At 38.4% G+C, this 18,926-nt stretch overlaps 1 protein-coding gene across 2 annotated transcripts in view; it reads right to left on the reverse strand.

Annotated features, from left to right (window-relative positions):
* LOC132815096 (serine/threonine-protein phosphatase 4 regulatory subunit 1-like) overlaps window positions 1–18,926 on the reverse strand; it is an 84,004-nt gene that overhangs the window by 44,874 nt on the left and 20,204 nt on the right. For both annotated transcript variants that reach the window (XM_060823852.1, XM_060823851.1), the window contains exons 4-9: window positions 15,787–15,893; window positions 11,735–11,877; window positions 7,268–7,414; window positions 1,800–1,907; window positions 1,650–1,715; window positions 120–278 (exon numbers count right to left, since the gene is read on the reverse strand). In XM_060823852.1, coding sequence (XP_060679835.1) covers window positions 120–278; window positions 1,650–1,715; window positions 1,800–1,907; window positions 7,268–7,414; window positions 11,735–11,877; window positions 15,787–15,893 — 730 coding nt within the window. The remainder of the gene's footprint in view (window positions 1–119; window positions 279–1,649; window positions 1,716–1,799; window positions 1,908–7,267; window positions 7,415–11,734; window positions 11,878–15,786; window positions 15,894–18,926) is intronic.

The raw sequence follows: 18,926 nt of genomic DNA on the forward strand, positions 1-18,926 counted from the left end.
GCTTATGAAACATAAATGAGCAGTTTACATTAGAAAATTAAGGTAGCCATACAAGCATGGTTACCTTATGGCTTAACTGCTAAAATTTCAGAATAAAGAGCAAAAACATTAGACTTTACCCATCGTGAAGGGTCGCCGATCAGATTAATGAAGAGTGAAGACAGTTTTGTTCTTCGAACTTCCTGAGACGTTGCACAAGAAATGTCCATAAAGCATTCGGCACATGCTTTCCGCACTCCCCACACATTATCAGAGCAGAGCTGGAGAAACCTGGGTAACTACACAGAAAAATCCAAGGAAATTGCAATTTCAATTATAGCTCACTCTTCATTTCAGACAAAAGAAAGTGATATTCAAAGACTAATCATGAATGGTATTGGGTTACAGCAGCACTCATTCTAAACTTAATGTTTGGGCCGGTGTCGAAATACACAAACATGCTATTTATGAATTCAAGATTTTGAGTCTTATTGAGTGGTCAGTAGAATTTCATGAATTGAAGCTTGCAATGGAAGAGTTGCACAGCTCTTCATAAAATGGCAATTATAACACAAGTAGGGATGCTCTAACCTGTCAAGACTGAAAATTAATTTCAATTCAGTGTTCGAGATAGGTTGTTCCTACAACTATTTTAATCATGGAATCCTTTGTAACCAGAACAGAAATGAAAACCAAACATTTAATTCAAGTAGTACATGGAGAGTAGTAAAAATTCACATTTTAATGTTGTCAAAATTCAACATTTGTCAAAACAGCAGGAAATTCCACCAATACCGCAATGAGAAAATGCATTGTCTGCTATGTTACACTCTCAATACATTAAAGTGAATCATAGTTTAAATCCTGGTCTATTCTGTCTTTCCTGACCTCAGCGAGAGTGTTATAATTGATATCAGTGCCTGCACACTAGGGTGGGAAGGTTCCCTTTACAGATTTCTATCCAGTGACCACCCTCAAAAACGTAGAGGTGCTGGGTAAGGATCAGATTTCGTTCCCCATCCCATCATCACGCGTGGTCAAATACCCTGCTGACACTCACTGTCAAGGTTCATACATTAAGAATGGTTCTTGGTGCATTACCCGAAAGCTGCCGGCACCTGTCCAACCTTACCTCAGGCCTTCTACGGAAGAAGAGGAAAAGAAGGAAATAGGAGACAAATAATAGGAACAACACCAAGACCTGCTCAGTTTTATTTGTTGAGAAACAGAAGTTTATTGCTAACTAACAAAGCAATCCTTAACAGTTATTCAGGAATAAATGTCAACAGTCATGCACTCATCACGAGTGTGACAACCTTGGGTCTTGTGATTTCACAAATTTATTTGAATATTTAGTTGTTGTACAATCAATAGTTGCACTGAACGTGATTATATTCCAATTCTGGAAAACAACAGTTATTAAATGCACATTCATTCACTTTTGGCATCGACCACATTCTGATGTAATTATTCATCAGGAAAGATCAATTACTTGATCAGTACTTGACACACTTAAAAAGAATCATGATTCTTATTTAGATGAGGTCATGGCAGCAAAAATAATTAACTGTAACTTTTAAACAAGAATTTTTCTTTTCTTTGAAGTCCTCAATGACCAAAGTTAGCAATGTTTGTTATGAAATGCCAATGACTATTTTATGCATACCTACCAGCAACCTTTCAGTGGCTTCTCGACCAACAACACTAGATATATCTCCAATATTGGCAGCACACACCTGAAACAAGAAATTCATATTTATGACAAGTTTGGAAAAATGGGAGTGGGTGGAGCAATCAACATGATTATTTTGTAAACTAACCTTACGAACGTGGAACATCCGGCAATCACAGCACATCTCACAGAACCGGTGCAGTATATATTTTTCTGTGATTGCCTTTCCCACCATGGGAGCCATTTTACACATTATCTATAATCAAGACAAAAAACGGTAAAATTAAATCAGCACTCCCTGCTGCAGCATGCTTTTCTTAATTTATGGTTTCACAAATTTCTTTATCAGAAATTATGTTCCTTTTGGGGACACTATCCAATAACAACTTAAATTTTTCACAACCTATTTAAGGCCATAGACTTCTATGAACACTTTGTTCCTATTCTTTCCCACCTCCCCCTGCCAACCTTTACTCTGTGACAAATAAAGTCCTATTAACTGGTTTTGAATTAACAGCTAGCATTTATCGCACCTTCATGATTAAAATAATTTGCATCCTCTACACAAAAATAACAAACATAAGCTTTCCAAATACTAAGCAAGTTATCTTTAATATCTATAAAAAATTCATGGCACCAGATATTCAGTGTCACATATGGGTTGCCACGTCCAAGAAAGGATTTTACTCTCAAGGCTATATCAGGTATGTTTTGGTGGGTACAGGCAGTTCTCTGGCATTTCTTCCAAGTGATTCTCATTCTTCATATTCCACCTGTGCAGTGAGAGTGCGGCCTCCTCTCCCATGCAAAGTTTTGCAGCTAACTCAATTCAATTCATATCTGATGTCCATACTTCTCATTTTCATAAGTTTCACTTGAACTGAAAACCTGGCCGATTATTCTTCTCCTTAATTAAGAGGAAGGACTAACCACAGTGCCAATGCTTCTTATCCAAGAACAGCAAACTCAAGCAAGATCATAAGTGTATCAGCTAATAATAAGATTTGATGCTGGAATAGTTTACCTTTATCTATTATTCAATTAGGAAGCCATTCAGCTCTTTCTTTGAAGAAACAACCACCTTGCCTATTGTAGACACCTGATGTTTGTTATACAATAATGTATTTTATCATTGTTTGACAAAAGAAATATTAGAATTAGGTTTATTGTTGCATGTTACAAGTTTGCAAGTTGCCACTTACGATGCCATTTTAGGTCCAAAAAAACCTACCAAGGTAGATTCTTAAGTACAAAATTATAGAAGTAATTTTAAAAAACAAAGAAATAAAACATTGAGGATAACAAGACCTTCCAACGCAGGTCATGCCAGCATCTCGTCTCCAGACTGTGCTGGGCTTCACCAAGGCTCACTAAGCCAGCAGTATGCTCTGACTTCACTTGAGACTCAAGGATGGGAGATAAGAAGGAAAAAAACACAAAAAGGAGGACAAATAAAAAAGGGCTACAAGAAACGTAAGGAGCAGATGAGCTCTGGTTGAAGAGTCCTACGCTGCCATCATCTTACACTGGCGTACCAGAGTTCCTCTGTTCTACCTTCCTACATTTTGGACATATCGAACTTAACTTACTCAAATCTAACAAGTTGAATTCTGCAGCTCATGGGGAAAACTTGTACAAACAATAAAGATCTATAAACCATGTATAATCTTCTTTATCATTGCAAATTCATCAGTATCTAGAAGGACAGGGTCACTTGTTTAGGCACAGACTGACTTCTTCCTTTCTTTCCACTTGCCAGGCTTGAGGTGGTAATTTAAATTAAAAAAACAAACAGCACAGCTTAACACTTGCTTTGCTCATCCTGCCAAGACTGGAATTTAATAATTTTGATGGTGGGCCTCGAAATTGACAGTGACATTTCAACTAGACAGGTGTCTTGTTAGCCTTTCAAATTGGGCTTATTACATCAACAGGACTGGGCGGAAGATTAGAAGTAGCAACGCTTAGTTCCAACAGAAAGCAGTACTTGGTGTATAGGTATAGCAGTCCAATAGCAGCTCTGAAAAGGAATACCTGAAGACCCCTAAAAAAAGAAGAAAAATTCTACAAAAATATTTTACTGCCAGAGGAATGATTTTGCTTCTCTTGGCCTCTTAAAATTGCACTTCAATTCTGAAGTCTTCATGGTCTTCTCTCAGGAATTGTACTATTAAAAAGTGACCAGAAAGTAGGAGCCAGCTTCAACAATAAACCTGAATCAGAAGACATCCCAAAGCAAATGGAATTAGCGAATTTTAAATTGGCTGACAGCAACTTCAGCAGATGTCAATTTCTGCAACTACATCATCTCTTCCAGAAACAGATTTGCATGCAATGGCATATAGTTTGATGATTAACTTAACAGAAAGCCAACAATAATTTGAATTCTGCCACAGACACCTACCGACGTAGTTCCTGTGACCAACTACCTGCCACTTCCTGCCCAGTTCTATAGACTGAATCTTGCTTATTGATCAGCAACTCAGAATCAATTCTAGTCTCCCTGCTATAGGAAGGACGCTGCGAAACCTGAAAGGGTTCAGACAAGATTTACAAGAATGTTGTCAGGATAGGACGGTCTGAGCTATAGGAAGAGGCGATAGAGGCTGAGGCTGTTTATCCTAGAGCAGCGGAAGCTCAGGAATGAACTTAGAGAAGTTTATAAAATCGTGAGGGGCATAGACAGGGTGAATAGTCAAGGTTTTTTCCTCAAGGTGACAGAGTCCAAAACTTGAGGGCACAGGTAGAAGGTGAGAGGGGAAAGATTTAAAAGGGACCCAAAAGGACAACTTTTTCACGTAGCAGGTGGTGTGTGCACTGCTTTTCATCATTTATATAAATGATTTGGATGTGAACATAGGAGGTAGAGTTAACCAGTTTGCAGATGACACCAAAAGTGGAAGTGTAGTGGACAGCAAAGGAGATTACCTCAGAGTACAGCGGGATCTTGATAAGATGGGCCAATGGACCAGAAAGTAGTCGATGGAAGCTAATTTAGACAAATGCGAGGTGCTGCATTTTGGAAAGGCATATCGGAGCAGGACCTATACACTTAATGGTAGGGTCTTAGGGAGTGTTGCTGAACAAAGAGTGCAGGTTCAGAGCTCCTTGAACATGGAGTCACAGGTAGATAGGACAGTGAAGGCACTGTTTGGTATGATTTCCTTTTTTAATCAGAGCATTGAGGATAGGAGATTGGAGAACATGTTATGTACAGCCACAATATTAGTTGGGCCACTTTTGGAATATTGCATGCAATTCTAGTCTCCTTCCTATGGAAGGATGTTGTGAAACTTGAAAGGGTTCAGAAAAGATTTACACAGATGCTGCCAGGTTTGGAGGGTTTGAGCTATATAGGAAGACGCTGAACAGGTTGGGGCTATTTTCCCTGGAGTGTCGGAGGCTGAGGGGTGACCTTACAGAGGTGTAGGACATGGGGTAAACCCTCTCTGTTCATTTAAAACCAGCAAGACAGAAAAGATTTATCTCTTGCTCTCATCTGTGAAAATTCAAGAGGCCAAGAACTAAGTAAAACTTAACTTCATTTCTTCAGGTATAACAGAGAATAATTAACTAACAACCATTTACAACCCCTTCAGCTAACCTATCTTTTACTTTCCCTTCTAGAATACTAATTTGCTGAAGCCCCAGAATAAGATTTACCAAAACTTCAAATTTCAAAACCACGCAGCTGTCGAATCTTCTCTTTTTATCTTCCTCCGTAGATTTTCTTCTTAGGATTTCTCTTTCACAGATCATTGATTGATAAATGTACCTTTAAGAGAGTTGTGTTTTGGGCAGCCTATACATGCTGGTGGCTTGGCAGTTCTCCCTCAACTGTTCATGTTTTCCCTGTCTTCGTCCCCCAAAGCATCAGATTGTGTCAGTGGCTTTTAATATTGTCAATATACAAAATTCAAACTTGATTTGAGTTTAGTTTGTTGGGGGTATAATTTAAACTGATTGGCCTAATTCAAATTTGTTTTTGTCTTCAGGCAACTAGCTACACTAGCTGCTGGACCAAAAGGTTATATTGTATCATGTTCAGAACACGTGGTGCTGTCGGGTAGTTCTGCAAGCTTTAACTTTCTTAAAGATACAGTACACTTCTACACTTCATAACATGAGGTTCATAAAATCATGAGGGGCATGGATAGGATAAATAGACAAGGATTTTTCTCTGGGGAGGGGGAGTCCAGAACTACAGGGCATAGGTTTAGAGTGAGGGGGGAAAAGATATAAAAGAGACCTATGGGGCAACTTTTCCATGCAGAGTGTGGTACGTATATGGAATGAGCTGTCAGAGGAAGTGATGGAGGCAGGTACAATTGCAACATTTAAAAGGCATCTGGATTGGCATATGAATAAAAAGGGTTTAGAGGGATCCGAGACAAATACTGCCAAATGGGGCAAGATTTATTGAGTAAACCTGGTCAGCATGGATGAGTTAGACTGAAGGGTCTGTTTCCATGCCGTTCACCTCGATGACCAATACTGGACTTACTAAAAAAGTGACAAAGTACAATACTTTAATCTAAAATAGTGAAGTATGTAACCAAGCTAACCTTCTAAACATCGATTTAAATGAAAAGAGTTACAAGGATGAGTGGTTAGCACTGCTGCCTCATAACACCTGGGACCCAAGGCTCGATTCCAGTGTTGGGTGACTGTCTGTGCGGAGTTTGCACGTTCTCTTCATGTCTGCGTAGCTGTCCTCAATGTACTCCACTTTCCTCCCGCAGTCGAAAGATAAGTAGGGTGGATTGGCTGGATTAAAATGGTCCTAATTTTGGAGATGCGCAGGCTTGGTGGATTAACCATGGTAAATGTGAGGTTACAGGGATAGGAATAGTGTGCTGGGTCTGGATAGGATGCTATTTGGAGCGCCAGTGTAGACTCAATAGGCCTAATGACCTCTTCTTGCACCATCAGGACTCTGATTCCATGAGAGTCATGGAGAAGGAAGGATTCAGCTTATAACAAGACATACAGAAAAGCTTCCATCTCCATTGATTACAAAGAGGAACGTGAAGCATAATTTAGTATAAGCCTATCACTAAACAAGACCATCTGAAAAGTTAGGAAATGTGAACCAAGCTAAGTGAGATACACATTAATGGTTGTAAGAACAGAGCATAAAAGCCAATGATACTTGAGAAGACATGTAAATTTGTCACACAAGAAAGATTGAGAAGACAGTTTTTCAAATGCAGGTACTAGTATAGATACTTTAGAAATTAAGATCTACTAAATAGAGCTCAACTATTAACACGTTCAAATTCTCAGAACAAGACTTTGACTTTCAGCCAAAGTACTTTTCCTTCGTGCACATTTGCCTATTTTCAGCTATTTGACAACGTTGAGGATCCTATCAAGCGAGTAAACTACAACAACACACTTTCTCCATCTCTAACATTACCTAACCCTTTTCTGAATAAAGATGATTACTTAATGTATACATTCCCTATATTTATACACATTTCCAGCCATACATTTTACATAAAATCAGTTTCTATCTTTTAGCCTGGATGCAATATACCCATATTCTGTGGAATATTACCATTTTTTGCATTAACAACTGTATGGCTAAATTAAAAAAGTGTGCATTTTACTTACTGCTACAGCTTCTGTTTTCAGATCGTCATTGCTTTCAGGAGCAGTTAGGTCCAAGAGAACAGGACATACTTTAGTTTCCACATCATATCTTTCGATTATTTCCTGTTCTAATACCACCAACAATGCTGCCTGGCTGGTCTTCCTCACCTACAAATAGTAATCAAAGGCATGAAATAGTCTGTATCCAAATATATATTAGTTGAAGGAACATGAAGTGAGAATGTACATACTACATTTATTTGGAATTCATTGATTTGCCACTAGAAAGAACCTTCAAACAAAAATTTCAGTAAAACTGAATTCATATCTAGTCATTCACTAACTTCTAAAATTGGGCTTGAGCCATTTTATATAAAATGTTGACATACATTTGGTGCAAATTCATATCTGACTATTCTTTCAACCAAGAAAAAGCCAACTTATTTAGTCAAGTAATATAACATTAAATAGCGAATTGTCAACCTTTGATAAGCTCTGTACAAGATTCATCTAACGATGCAAATAAAATTAAAGGCATGCAGTTCACAGGGAAACTAAACCAGCATTTAAAACATTTTTGTTGGATTACTTTGGTTAGTGAACTTTTTCTGTGCCTTCTTTGCAGTACATTGACTGTTTTTCTCTGATAACATCTGTTGTGAGATATGGCTGAGTTGAAAATATGGTTTTCTATGTTTCTGCAGGATCATAACTGAAAGCAGACCAAATTAACTCCCAAGAATGTGTCTCAGTCTGATCTAGTCTCCATTTCATGTCACATGGACAAGACTACAGCAAGGCTCACTGGATATTAAACAAACAGGTGCCCTGACAGCTTTCTCCTTTCTAATGGAGTGTGTCTATCAACTGCAGTGCTCAATGCTTCAGCTGTCATCTGTCAACAGTGGAGAACCGGTTCTGAATGGCCTTTAGACTTGAAACTCTTGCGACAGTAACAAGCTCAGTCAATGGACCTCAGATTGTGTTCTGCCTTGACTGGGTCAACAGCCCCAATCAAGGAGCCCTGGCTGACAGATATAAACAGGCATGTCAGGAGTTTCTGTTCACTCAGAGCTGGCTCTGAGAAAGCTGTGCCAGTACCAAGTACTACGCACATGTAAATAAAGGGTGACTTGACAATGGCGTACCAGCCTCTATGGCGAAATTTCGGAAACATGGACAATTTGTCTCCAGCTGTTGATTTTAGTCAGCATTTTTAGTTTTTATTTCAGATTTCCATCTTTTTGCAGTGTTTTGCTGTTGTCCCACCAATCATAGTTTTACTGCCAAATTAATTATGACGATAATGTACATTCTGCCTGAACAATAAAATCAATCATTATACTGTAAAATAAATGTACTGAACTACATTTGTAGCTCCTTTAAAATACCAAAGTTTTCCAATGAACTTAGCTCAAGGTGGGAAAGCTTCAAAGAATGAGGCAGACATAATGGAGAGGTTTGGTACCAAGGATCAGAGTCATGAAGGTGTACAGCATGGAAATAGACCATTTGGTCCAACATGTCCATGGTGACCAGATATCCTAAATTAATAGAATCCCATTTGCCAGCACTTGGCCTATATCAGTCTAAACCCCTCAGTAACCCATCCAGATGCCTTTTAAACAATGTTGTAATTATACCAGCCTCTACCACTTCATTCAATGCATGCACCAGCCTCTGCATTAAAGTGTAGCTGCATAAGTCCGTTTTAAATTTTTCTTTTCTCACATTAAACGTATGCTCTCTAGTTCTGGACTTGCCCATTCCCAAGGAAAAGACCTTGTGTATTTATCCTAACCATGCCCTTCATGATTTTATCGACCTCTAGAAAGGTCACCCCTCAACCTCCATCACTTCAGGAAAACAACCCCATCCTATTCAGCCTCCCGAGACTCAAAAGTGAAGGAGGGGACTGATGAATATGAACATCATAAAATAACCTTCACCCAAGATTTAATATGATAGTTATTAGATTAGATTAGATTCCCTACAATGTGGAAACAGGCCCTTTGGCTCAACCAGTCCACACTGACCCTCCAAAGAGTAACCCACGCAGACCCATTTCCCTGTGACTGATGCACCTAACACTATGGGCAATTTAGCATGGCTACTTCACCTGACCTGCACATCTTTGGACTGTGGGAGGAAACCAGAGCAAACCCACGCAGACACGGGGAGAATGTGCAAAATCCACACAGACAGTCGCCTAAGGCTGGAATTGAACCTGGAACCCTGGTGCTGTGAGGCAGCAATGCTAACCACTGAGCCACCATGCTACCCTAAATGTCCAATTGATTTCAAAATATCAGGTTGCCAAAAAAAAATACATTTAGTGTTAGCACTAAGTGGTATCTTGGACAAATCCAGAGTACAACTCTTTGCAATCTTCCAGATTCATAAAATGCAAATTGTTTAAACCATGTTAGAATTTCAAATTCTACATCCTACGCAAGACAGTGTGAGAAAACCTAGATATTTTGGTCCATCAAATAATATAAAAATTCAGTTTTATAATGTGGTTTTGAAGATGGTCTTAAAAAATTCAAAAAGGTTTTAAGATTGTAGAAATTTCAAAAGCTAGTTTGAAATATTTAGAAGATTGAGTTTTTTTTAAAAAAAAGCATGTGACAGCATAATATGACAGTGTTGTGACCTGGGCCCCACCCTTTCCCAGAAGTGCAGAGGGTTAACTTTCCCGGACGGGTTTTAAATCTTATCGCACACTATCTGTGTGGCAAAATGAGACATTTTGGCCAAGACTGAATTCTGGATTTCTAAGCTTTAAATGTGATTAACACATTGCAATCCTTCCAGAGCCACAGTGATTTTGCAATTTGTGTTTTTAAATAGGTTTCAAGAACGCAGCAATGGGCCCAGAAGTTTTGCTGAGACAAAATGGTTAAGAACAGGAGCTACAATATAAAATCACTTAGACAATGGTTTCTGCAATTGGGATTGAAAATTGCTAGTTCAAGCACTCAATGGGAAATTCAACTGAACTTTAATAGGAACAAAAATTTATGTTTTCTTTTAATTTTAATTTTTAAACAAGCTAGAATAGAAGCAGTCTGCATTAAAAATAAAATGTGACGGACTGTTTGGGAAGAAATTAATCAATCAATCACTAATGAAAATTGTCAGATCAACACCACTATTGAGGGTATACTCAGAAGAAACTCTCAAGCCTACTGTTAACATTTTTGAATTTGGAATAACTTAATAAAAAAGGCAAAGTATAATCCCTTAAGTTACTTTTGAGAAAATTGGTTGCAGTTTTGAGAGAAAAAGTAAACAGAATTTGGTAATGCTTGAAAGATATTCTGAATATATTTTTAGACTGGACAGTATTTTTTTTTTGCAGAACTCCTGAATCTGATAAAATGGATAGTAGGATGCTCAACTTAAAAATGAAAGGATAGTGACAAGGAAAAGGTGACAGCATCAAATAGGAATGGGAATGACTCATCTTAGGTATAGTTAGTGGAATAAATCATGTGAAAGAAAAGTAAATTTTGGATTTTGACAACTGGAAACTGGGGGCATGGGGTGGTTGATGCACTTCATAAGAAAAATCCACAAGATGGGAACAGGTGAAAGGAGAGCTGAGTCCATGCTTAATCTGCTGCTGTAACTACATGTATCATAACCAGCTAGAGATTAGTCAAAGAATGAGTGCTTAGTTTCAAAGCAAAGTGAGGGAGAGAGGGAGAATGCTAGCAATCCAGTCTAAGAAAACAAAAGAAACAGAGACATTAAGGGTGGAGAAACTTGCCTCACTTGGAAGCCAACCTTCTGCTTTCACGCACAGACAGACAATGAGAGGTGGTTCCATACACATCGTAAAATTAGGAGTAAACATCTCCATGTAGTATGAAGCCATCAAAGCCATTTTTCATTTGGTCATCCAAACCACATTTTGTCTTTAACCCTAGACAGACCAGTACCTCAAAAACATTTGGTTAGAAGTTTAGCTTCAAGTATTTATCAGTGCCCAACACACCCTACTGTCAGAACGCTCGTTTCGAAATGAAGTTCTGAGCAAAACAGTAAAGTCACCCTCAGTTTTTTTTTTAAAGAAGCTGTGGAAGAGAGAATCAAGGGGACAACCAGTGTCAGGAGTGGCTGCCCCATGACCATAGACAAAAGTTTCAATTAACTGATTGACATAGCGCAAATTACCTGTCGCTATAAATATGATATAACGGTTTGTCCTCTGGCAGAGGGAAGGGTTCTCAGACACCAGCTCTCATATTAGATAACTAAGCACAAACTCCAAAAATCAGGTGGCAATGCTAGTTTCAGAAAAACATGGATCATAGAGATGAAGTTTCAGATGGCTGCTGGAAGCCATCAAATGGTAAATCTGAACAAGTTAGGACCTTGGAATCAAACGGTGATCAATAAGTTTACAATCAAATGGAAGTCACAATTACACAGTCTCAACTAAAACTGAAGCATAGCATCTATTAAAGGAAAAGGCCTTACCTGGTTGTTGGGATCTGCAAGGCATCTAACCACAAAGGGCAACAAGTATTTGGAGAAAGCATAAGGAATACAAGGTCTATTCTCTTGACAGAATATGGCAATGTGAGGCACCTGTTCCATTAACTCTGCACGAACTGTTGGTTCTGTGAAAAAAAATTGCATGCTTTACAACAGATCAGAAAAACACAAACCTAGTTTTGTCACAGACAGTTGTTTACAAGATGGCTATTTACTACCATTTCATTCAATATTTTGCAAAACTGATTATTTTTCACTGCCCAGGATATGGAACCTGACTAAACTCTCAACTAAATGGCCACATTGCATCTCAAATTCCATAAGCTAAGTTATATTTATCATCTTTATGTTTGCCAACTTTGGGATTTTCATATTTGAATTTGCATTTGATTATTATGACTTGGAGGTGATTATTGGCTAAATTGTTTTATAAAACCTTTATTTTGATCCTTTAGTTGAGTCTCCAAGTTCAACATTATAGAGTAACACAGACAACACCAACAATGTTTCACCACAACATATTGGAGTCACTGATCATGCAACTTCAATAAATTTAAAACAGTTATTTAACTAGTATCTCCATAACATACCTACAGTATTAATGGAATGAGCCATCAATTATGTGCTTAGCTTGGAACAGTGGTAAGCTCATAATACAGTTCCAAAAAAAAAAATTAGGCCAGGCAATTAAATGCTGGTCTAATCAGACAGACAGGTCCTGTGAGTGAATAAACAAAAACTACAGACATCATGGCACAAAATGCATAATTGTAACTGAATTTATTTACCAGGGCAAAAATGTTAATTACTTATTCATTTAAGTCAAGTAGTATTTGGAGCTGCTGCACTTAATACTTTTAAGCTATTAAATTTATTTCAGAAAAGGAAATGTTGCTGCTTATTATAAAGTTCTTTAAAATAACTTTCCCCTGGTTTCATATTCACATATTGCAATGTCGGGAGATCTTTTTCTAAGTTGCATGCAATAACTATGGCACGCGCACTGTAATCAAGTCATCCAAACTCTAGTCCCTTGAGTAGACACACCTAGCAACAGTCATAAATGCAGGTAACATATGTTACTCACTATCCAAATTCACTTTGACTCTTCAAACAAGTTTAAACAAATCATTGTCTGGCACTGGTTACTTGTAATCTGGAAGGTGTCCCATTGTGACTATGGTCTTGAGTCTGATGGAATGAGTCACCAGCAATTACACGCTTAACTTGGAGCAGTGGTAAGCGCACACTGCAATTCCAAATCAAACTCTGGTTGATAAGAACCCTTTCTGGTGAAGATCATGCATTTAGTACAATGCTATAAAATTAAACAGGCTCACACTGGAATGGATAATGAAAAATGGTTTGCTACACTTTCAAACAACATCCTCCACTCCAATTTTCACTGGCTCAGATCACTAAACGTCAATCTGCATACAAAAGGTTTTAATACATTTTGTCAATCAAAATGCAATGCTTAAGATAGGATAGCAACTATAGCAACCAGAATGCTTCACATAATTGCCCTTTTAAGATTGTAAATAAATGCTGAAATTCACAAAGTCAATAAAACAGCTACTAAAGTATGAAAAATATTCTTAAGACTTGCGCTTCAAAGAGATACTTGTCACCAACTAATATCCAAATTATCTAAAAAGATTATTAAATTCACTCTACTTCTTCCCTGAACATGGCGAGTGATTGCCACTCTACATCTTTTTGAATGAGGTGATAGGAAAGTGAATTATTAATTATGCTGCATTTCTGTACAATGAAGATAATCACAAAGGGGTATAGGCAGGTTAAATGAGAGGTTAAAGCTCTGGTAAATGGACTATAATATGGGAAGTTGTTAATTTTTAAAATCTTTCTGCCAAAATGATCTAAATTGGGAGGTGTTGCAGAGCTCTGAAGAAAAGGGATCTGGGTGTCCTAGTGCATGAATGGCAGGAAGTTAATATGCAGGCAACCAGAGACTCTTAATAGTGCGATATGTTTTATCATGAAAGGAACTGAATGCAAGATGAAAAGAAATTATGCTACACAGCATTGGTGAGATCACAGTTGGAGTACACTACTAGTTATCACATTTGTATTAATATGTTTGAAACAGTTCAGAGAAACTTTACGAGACTAATATCTGGAATAAAGTTAAAAATCACACAACACCAGGTTATAGTCCAACAGGTTTATTTAGATGCACTAGTTTTTGTAGAGCTGATCCTTCATCAGATAGTTGACAACTACCTTATGAAGGAGCAGCAATCTGAGAGCTAGTACTTCCAACTAAACCTGTTGGACTATAACCTGGTGTTGTGAGATTTTTAACTTTGCTGAGGTGGCTACTGCAGATGCTGGAGATTAGAGTCAAGATCAGAGTGGTGGTGGAAAAGCACAGGTCAGGCAGCATCCGGAGGAGCAAGAAAAATCGACATTTGTTGTTGTCTTGCAGACGCTGGTTTGAAGTTCCCCATTGGTTGTTTTCTCTACTGTGACATCTTGAAATGGCAGTTTGTTGTTACTCTTCTCCTCTTCAGTGAATTTTATGAGAGGAAGGGTATTATTGATAAATTAGAGGAAACCTTCAAGACTATTTAATTTAGTGATGACGAAGGTGTCATCCACATAGCATACCCAAAGGTTTGGGTTGGATGGTTGGCAGAGCTGTTTGTTAGAGTCTCTGCATTACTGCCTCTAAGAACCCTTCCTGGCATAAAATTCACGAAAGAGGAGGAAAACAACAACAAACTGCCATTTCGAGATGTCACTGTAGAGCGAACAGCAATGGGGAACTTCAAACCAGCATCTGCAAGACAACAACACATTGACCAAATACTGAACTACAGAAGCAATCATTCCAATATCCATAAATGAAGCTGCATGAGAACATTATTTCACCCATCACACACTGCAGCACAGAGGAACTACGAAGAGCAGACGAAAATCACCTATACAGTGTATTCAAAAAGAACAGGTATCCAATTAACACAGTCCATCGGTTTCTCAGCAACAAACACAAACAAGCAGACATAACACGTCCAGAAACCCTAACCACTCTCCCTTACATCAAAAACACCTCGGAAATGACTGCCGAACTACTCAGACGTTTTGGCATCATGGTGGCCCACAAACCCACCAACACACTAAAAGAAACTAATGAACTTGAAAGACCCTGTACAGACAACAAACAAAACTAATGTCATTTACAAAACACCATGCAAGAACTGTAACAAACACTACATTGGACAAACAGGCGGAAAACTAGCCACCAAGAATAATGAACATCAACTAGCCACAAAAAGACATGACCTCATAAACAGATGAGGAAGGACACCACATCAACTGGAACAAGACATCCATCCTAGGACGAGCCAAATAGAAACATGCACAAGAATTCTGAGAAGTGTGGCATTCCAACCGGAACCCTATCAATAAACACATTGACCTGGATCCCATTTACCACCCCGAGAAAAAGAACAGGAAATGACACCACCACCTCAAGGAAACCAAAACACAAAGCATGTGATACCACCAGTGCTTCATCCAGAGGCTCACTGATGATGTTACTTAATATGGTGACGAAACATCTGAAAACAAACCTTCCAGCTTAGCGAGCAAACCATTACTTCATGAGCTACACATCATAAAACTCACTAACTGCACTTTCTCTTGTCAAACAGTGCAGTATCTAACCCAAAAGCGTGCACACTGTCAGACAGTAGTTTAAATTAGCAACATACCTTAAAGACCACAATGCTTCTTCCAACTGATATTTATGCACTAATTGAAAGGGATTAAGCATCCACAAATGTCAGGACTTCAGGCAGCACAAATAGGAATGAGATGCAGTGTCAGAAATGTACTAAATTGTGTAAAGTATGCCCAGGTACTAATCAGGACAAGTCAGAAGAGACATTCAGGATCAACTTCTACATATACACACCCCCATCGCTCCCCCCACCAACTACAATATTTTCAAATACTGCTTACTAAGTTACAGATCATTCAAGTACAAAACATGTACACCATGTTACCTGGATCTTCTGCTAGCTTATTTATTCTTTCCAGCACTGCTAGGCAGTCTTTTTCATCGTCGCTGACTGCCCGCAGCGTATCGAGCAAACCTCGTGCTACCATTTGTCTGTTAAAAACGAAAGAAAAAAGTAAAAATGCTTTAATATTTTACCTAATTGTTGAAAACAACTTATTTTAACCACTGCATACTTTCAGTTCCCCTCCCCAGGGGATTAAAATGCATTTTGAAATATCAAAACCACATTGGGTGACCAGTCCTGCCAACAATCACCATGTTTGTTATCATGGGTACAATGTCAATTTGATTGAAGTGCTGAAGAGTTGCCAACACAAATTGCCAACTTTCAGGGCAAAAGAGGTCATGGTTGAGGTTAGCACAGAAATTGCCTAGCACCAATCTCTGCCCAAAAGGGCAAAGAGATTTTACCCCACATTACTTTATGTTTTCCAATAAAGCAGATTCTTATTCCCAAATAATTTGATTTGCTATCTTCCAATAGCATTACAATCTTGAACTGAAAAATTAAGCATAACTAAACACAAATAGGACTTGGTCAGACTGGTGTGCTTCTTCAAAGAGGTGACACAGACACAATGGAATGAAATGTCACATTATGCACTGCAATGCCCTATGATGCTGAACACATTAACCAATTATACTGGTCTTTAGTATTTTAACTTTTTAGCAAATGAAAGCAATCTATGTTCATCTTTATCATAAAATCAGTTCAATATGCAGCTGTTTATTTGCCCTATAATATGAAGTGATGTACTGCATTAAAATGAAAAAAAAAATCAGTTGCCTCAAAATCTGGAATAGAAAAAGTTCACAAGCAACTACTAATTCTGAATAGAATTCTGGTAATGTCAAAGAATGCTAGGGGGTATTGTGCTACTAAAGTGAAGTACGTGCAACATAAAATTACTTCCATAGGCAAGTCACAGCATTGAAAATCAATTTATTTGGCCACTGGGAGTAACAAACTATTCAGAGCCTCCCCTTTGACACCGACTATTATGTTAGGAAATCCAGAACAACAATTCTGTATTATTTCCTAAGTTTACAAATGCTCTCTCATACTGCTTTATTACAACAATAAAAATGACAAATCAAAATCTAAATGAACATGTTCATATCAGATGGCTAGCAGGACAAAATAAAATTACAGAATTTGGGAATTTGAAATCAGGTCAGGATTTCCATAGAGAGAAACAGAGCAGCAAGTCGATGATCCGAGGACTGGGAGCAGTTTAGATTTCAGTAAAAGGAGGATAAAAGGGTTTGATTAAAAGGGGAAAAGTGAGGAAGCTTACTGGGAATGTATAAACTAATCATAAAAGCTTCCCTAAGTTTGAGAAAAAGATTAGCAAAGACAAATGTGGGTTCCTTAAAAGTTTGAAACAGGACAAGTTATAATGGGGAACAAACATGTCAGTCCAACTGAATACACACTTCGATTCTGTCTTCTCAAAAGGAGGAATGTTGCGGAATACAGGGTCTATTGAGAAGGAGGATCTGAAGGTAAACATTATTAGTTGGAGAAATTGATAGAATTAAAATGTTGATAAATCCACTGGGTCCAATAATGTACATCGCAAAATACTTAAGTGGCCAGAGTACACCAGGTGGTAAATTTTCAAGATTTTATAGACTCTAGGACAGTTCCTATGCATTCAGTTAGATAATACAACGTACTACGCAAAAATGTTGATAGAGAAAACCAAGAATTATAGACTGGCTAGCCTGACACTGATAATGGGGAAAATGCAAGAGTCCATTATAGAAGATTTAATAACAGAACACAGTGACAGGATTGGACTGAGCCAGCATAGTTTTAGGAAAGGAAAATAATGCTTGACAACTCCGCTGGTATCGTGAGGATGCAATTACTAGAGCTGATGAGGATGACGCATTGGATACTGTTTACTTGGACTTGCAGAAGATTTTCAGTAAGGTGGCAAAAAAGAGATTAGTCTATAAAATTAAAGCACATGAGATTGTGGATTGACAGATAGAGAACTGGCTGGCAGTCAGGAAATAAAGGGTTGCGACCCATTTATTCATACTCTAGGGGCAGACAGTGACTACTAGGATACTACAGGGATCAGTGCTAGGACAGCAGCTATTCACAATATATATTAATAATTTAGATGAAGGAATTAAATGAAATATTTCCAAGTTGGTAAACAACACAAAGTCAAGTGGGAGGGTGAACTGCGAGTAGGACGCACAAAATGTTTCAATGTGATTTGGACAAGTTGGGTAAATGGGCATAATGGTAAATCAAGTATAACATGGATAAATGAAAAGTTATCCATTTTGGAAGACAAATTCTCTGAAGGGTAATAGATTGGGTAAAGGGAAACTGCAAAAAGACCTCAATTTCCTTGTACACCAGCCATTCAAAGTAAGCATGAAGGTGTAGCAGGAAGACAGCATACAGTATGCTGGCCTTCCTAGTGACAGCATTCAAGTTAAGGAGCAAGGATGTCCTATTGTAATTGTGAAGCATCTTGATGAAACCACACCTGGAGTATTGTTTGCAATTTGATCTCATCTGAGGAATAATGTTCCACATGAAACAATGATTTACCTGCACTTCACTCTACTGCAGCTGCTCACAGTGTGGTCTCCTCTACACTGGGGAGACGAAGCACTGGACTGGGTGTCCACTTTGCAGAACACCTACGTCCTGCCTGCAAAAGAGATCCTGAGATTCCAGTTGCCCGCCACTTCAACACCACCCTGTTCCCCATCTCCAGCTTGCTGCAATCTTCCAGTGAAGCTCAGCACAAGCTGGTGGTCCTCATTTTGCACTTGGGAATTCTACAGTGTTCTGGACTCAATATAGACTTCAACAATTTTAGAGCTTGAGGCACCTTCTCCCATGTCCTTACCCCAACCCCACACACCAGGCCTTGTTATCACAATCTATCAGATACTACGCCCCCGTTAGTCACTAACGATCCCTATTAGCAGTCATTGATGCTCCTAGGCTGACAGTCATCCACTCTTGTCTCTGTCCAACTGTTCTTCTCTATCTTTGGACTCTTATAACCACTTATTGTTTACTCCTTATCCCTACCACCCTACCCTATCTTCTGCATGAAAACCAAATTTCTCATAGCTACCATCAGT

The sequence above is a fragment of the Hemiscyllium ocellatum genome, chromosome 4 (genome assembly GCF_020745735.1).
Source record: "Hemiscyllium ocellatum isolate sHemOce1 chromosome 4, sHemOce1.pat.X.cur, whole genome shotgun sequence".
In the NCBI taxonomy this organism is placed as follows: Eukaryota; Metazoa; Chordata; class Chondrichthyes; order Orectolobiformes; family Hemiscylliidae; genus Hemiscyllium; species Hemiscyllium ocellatum.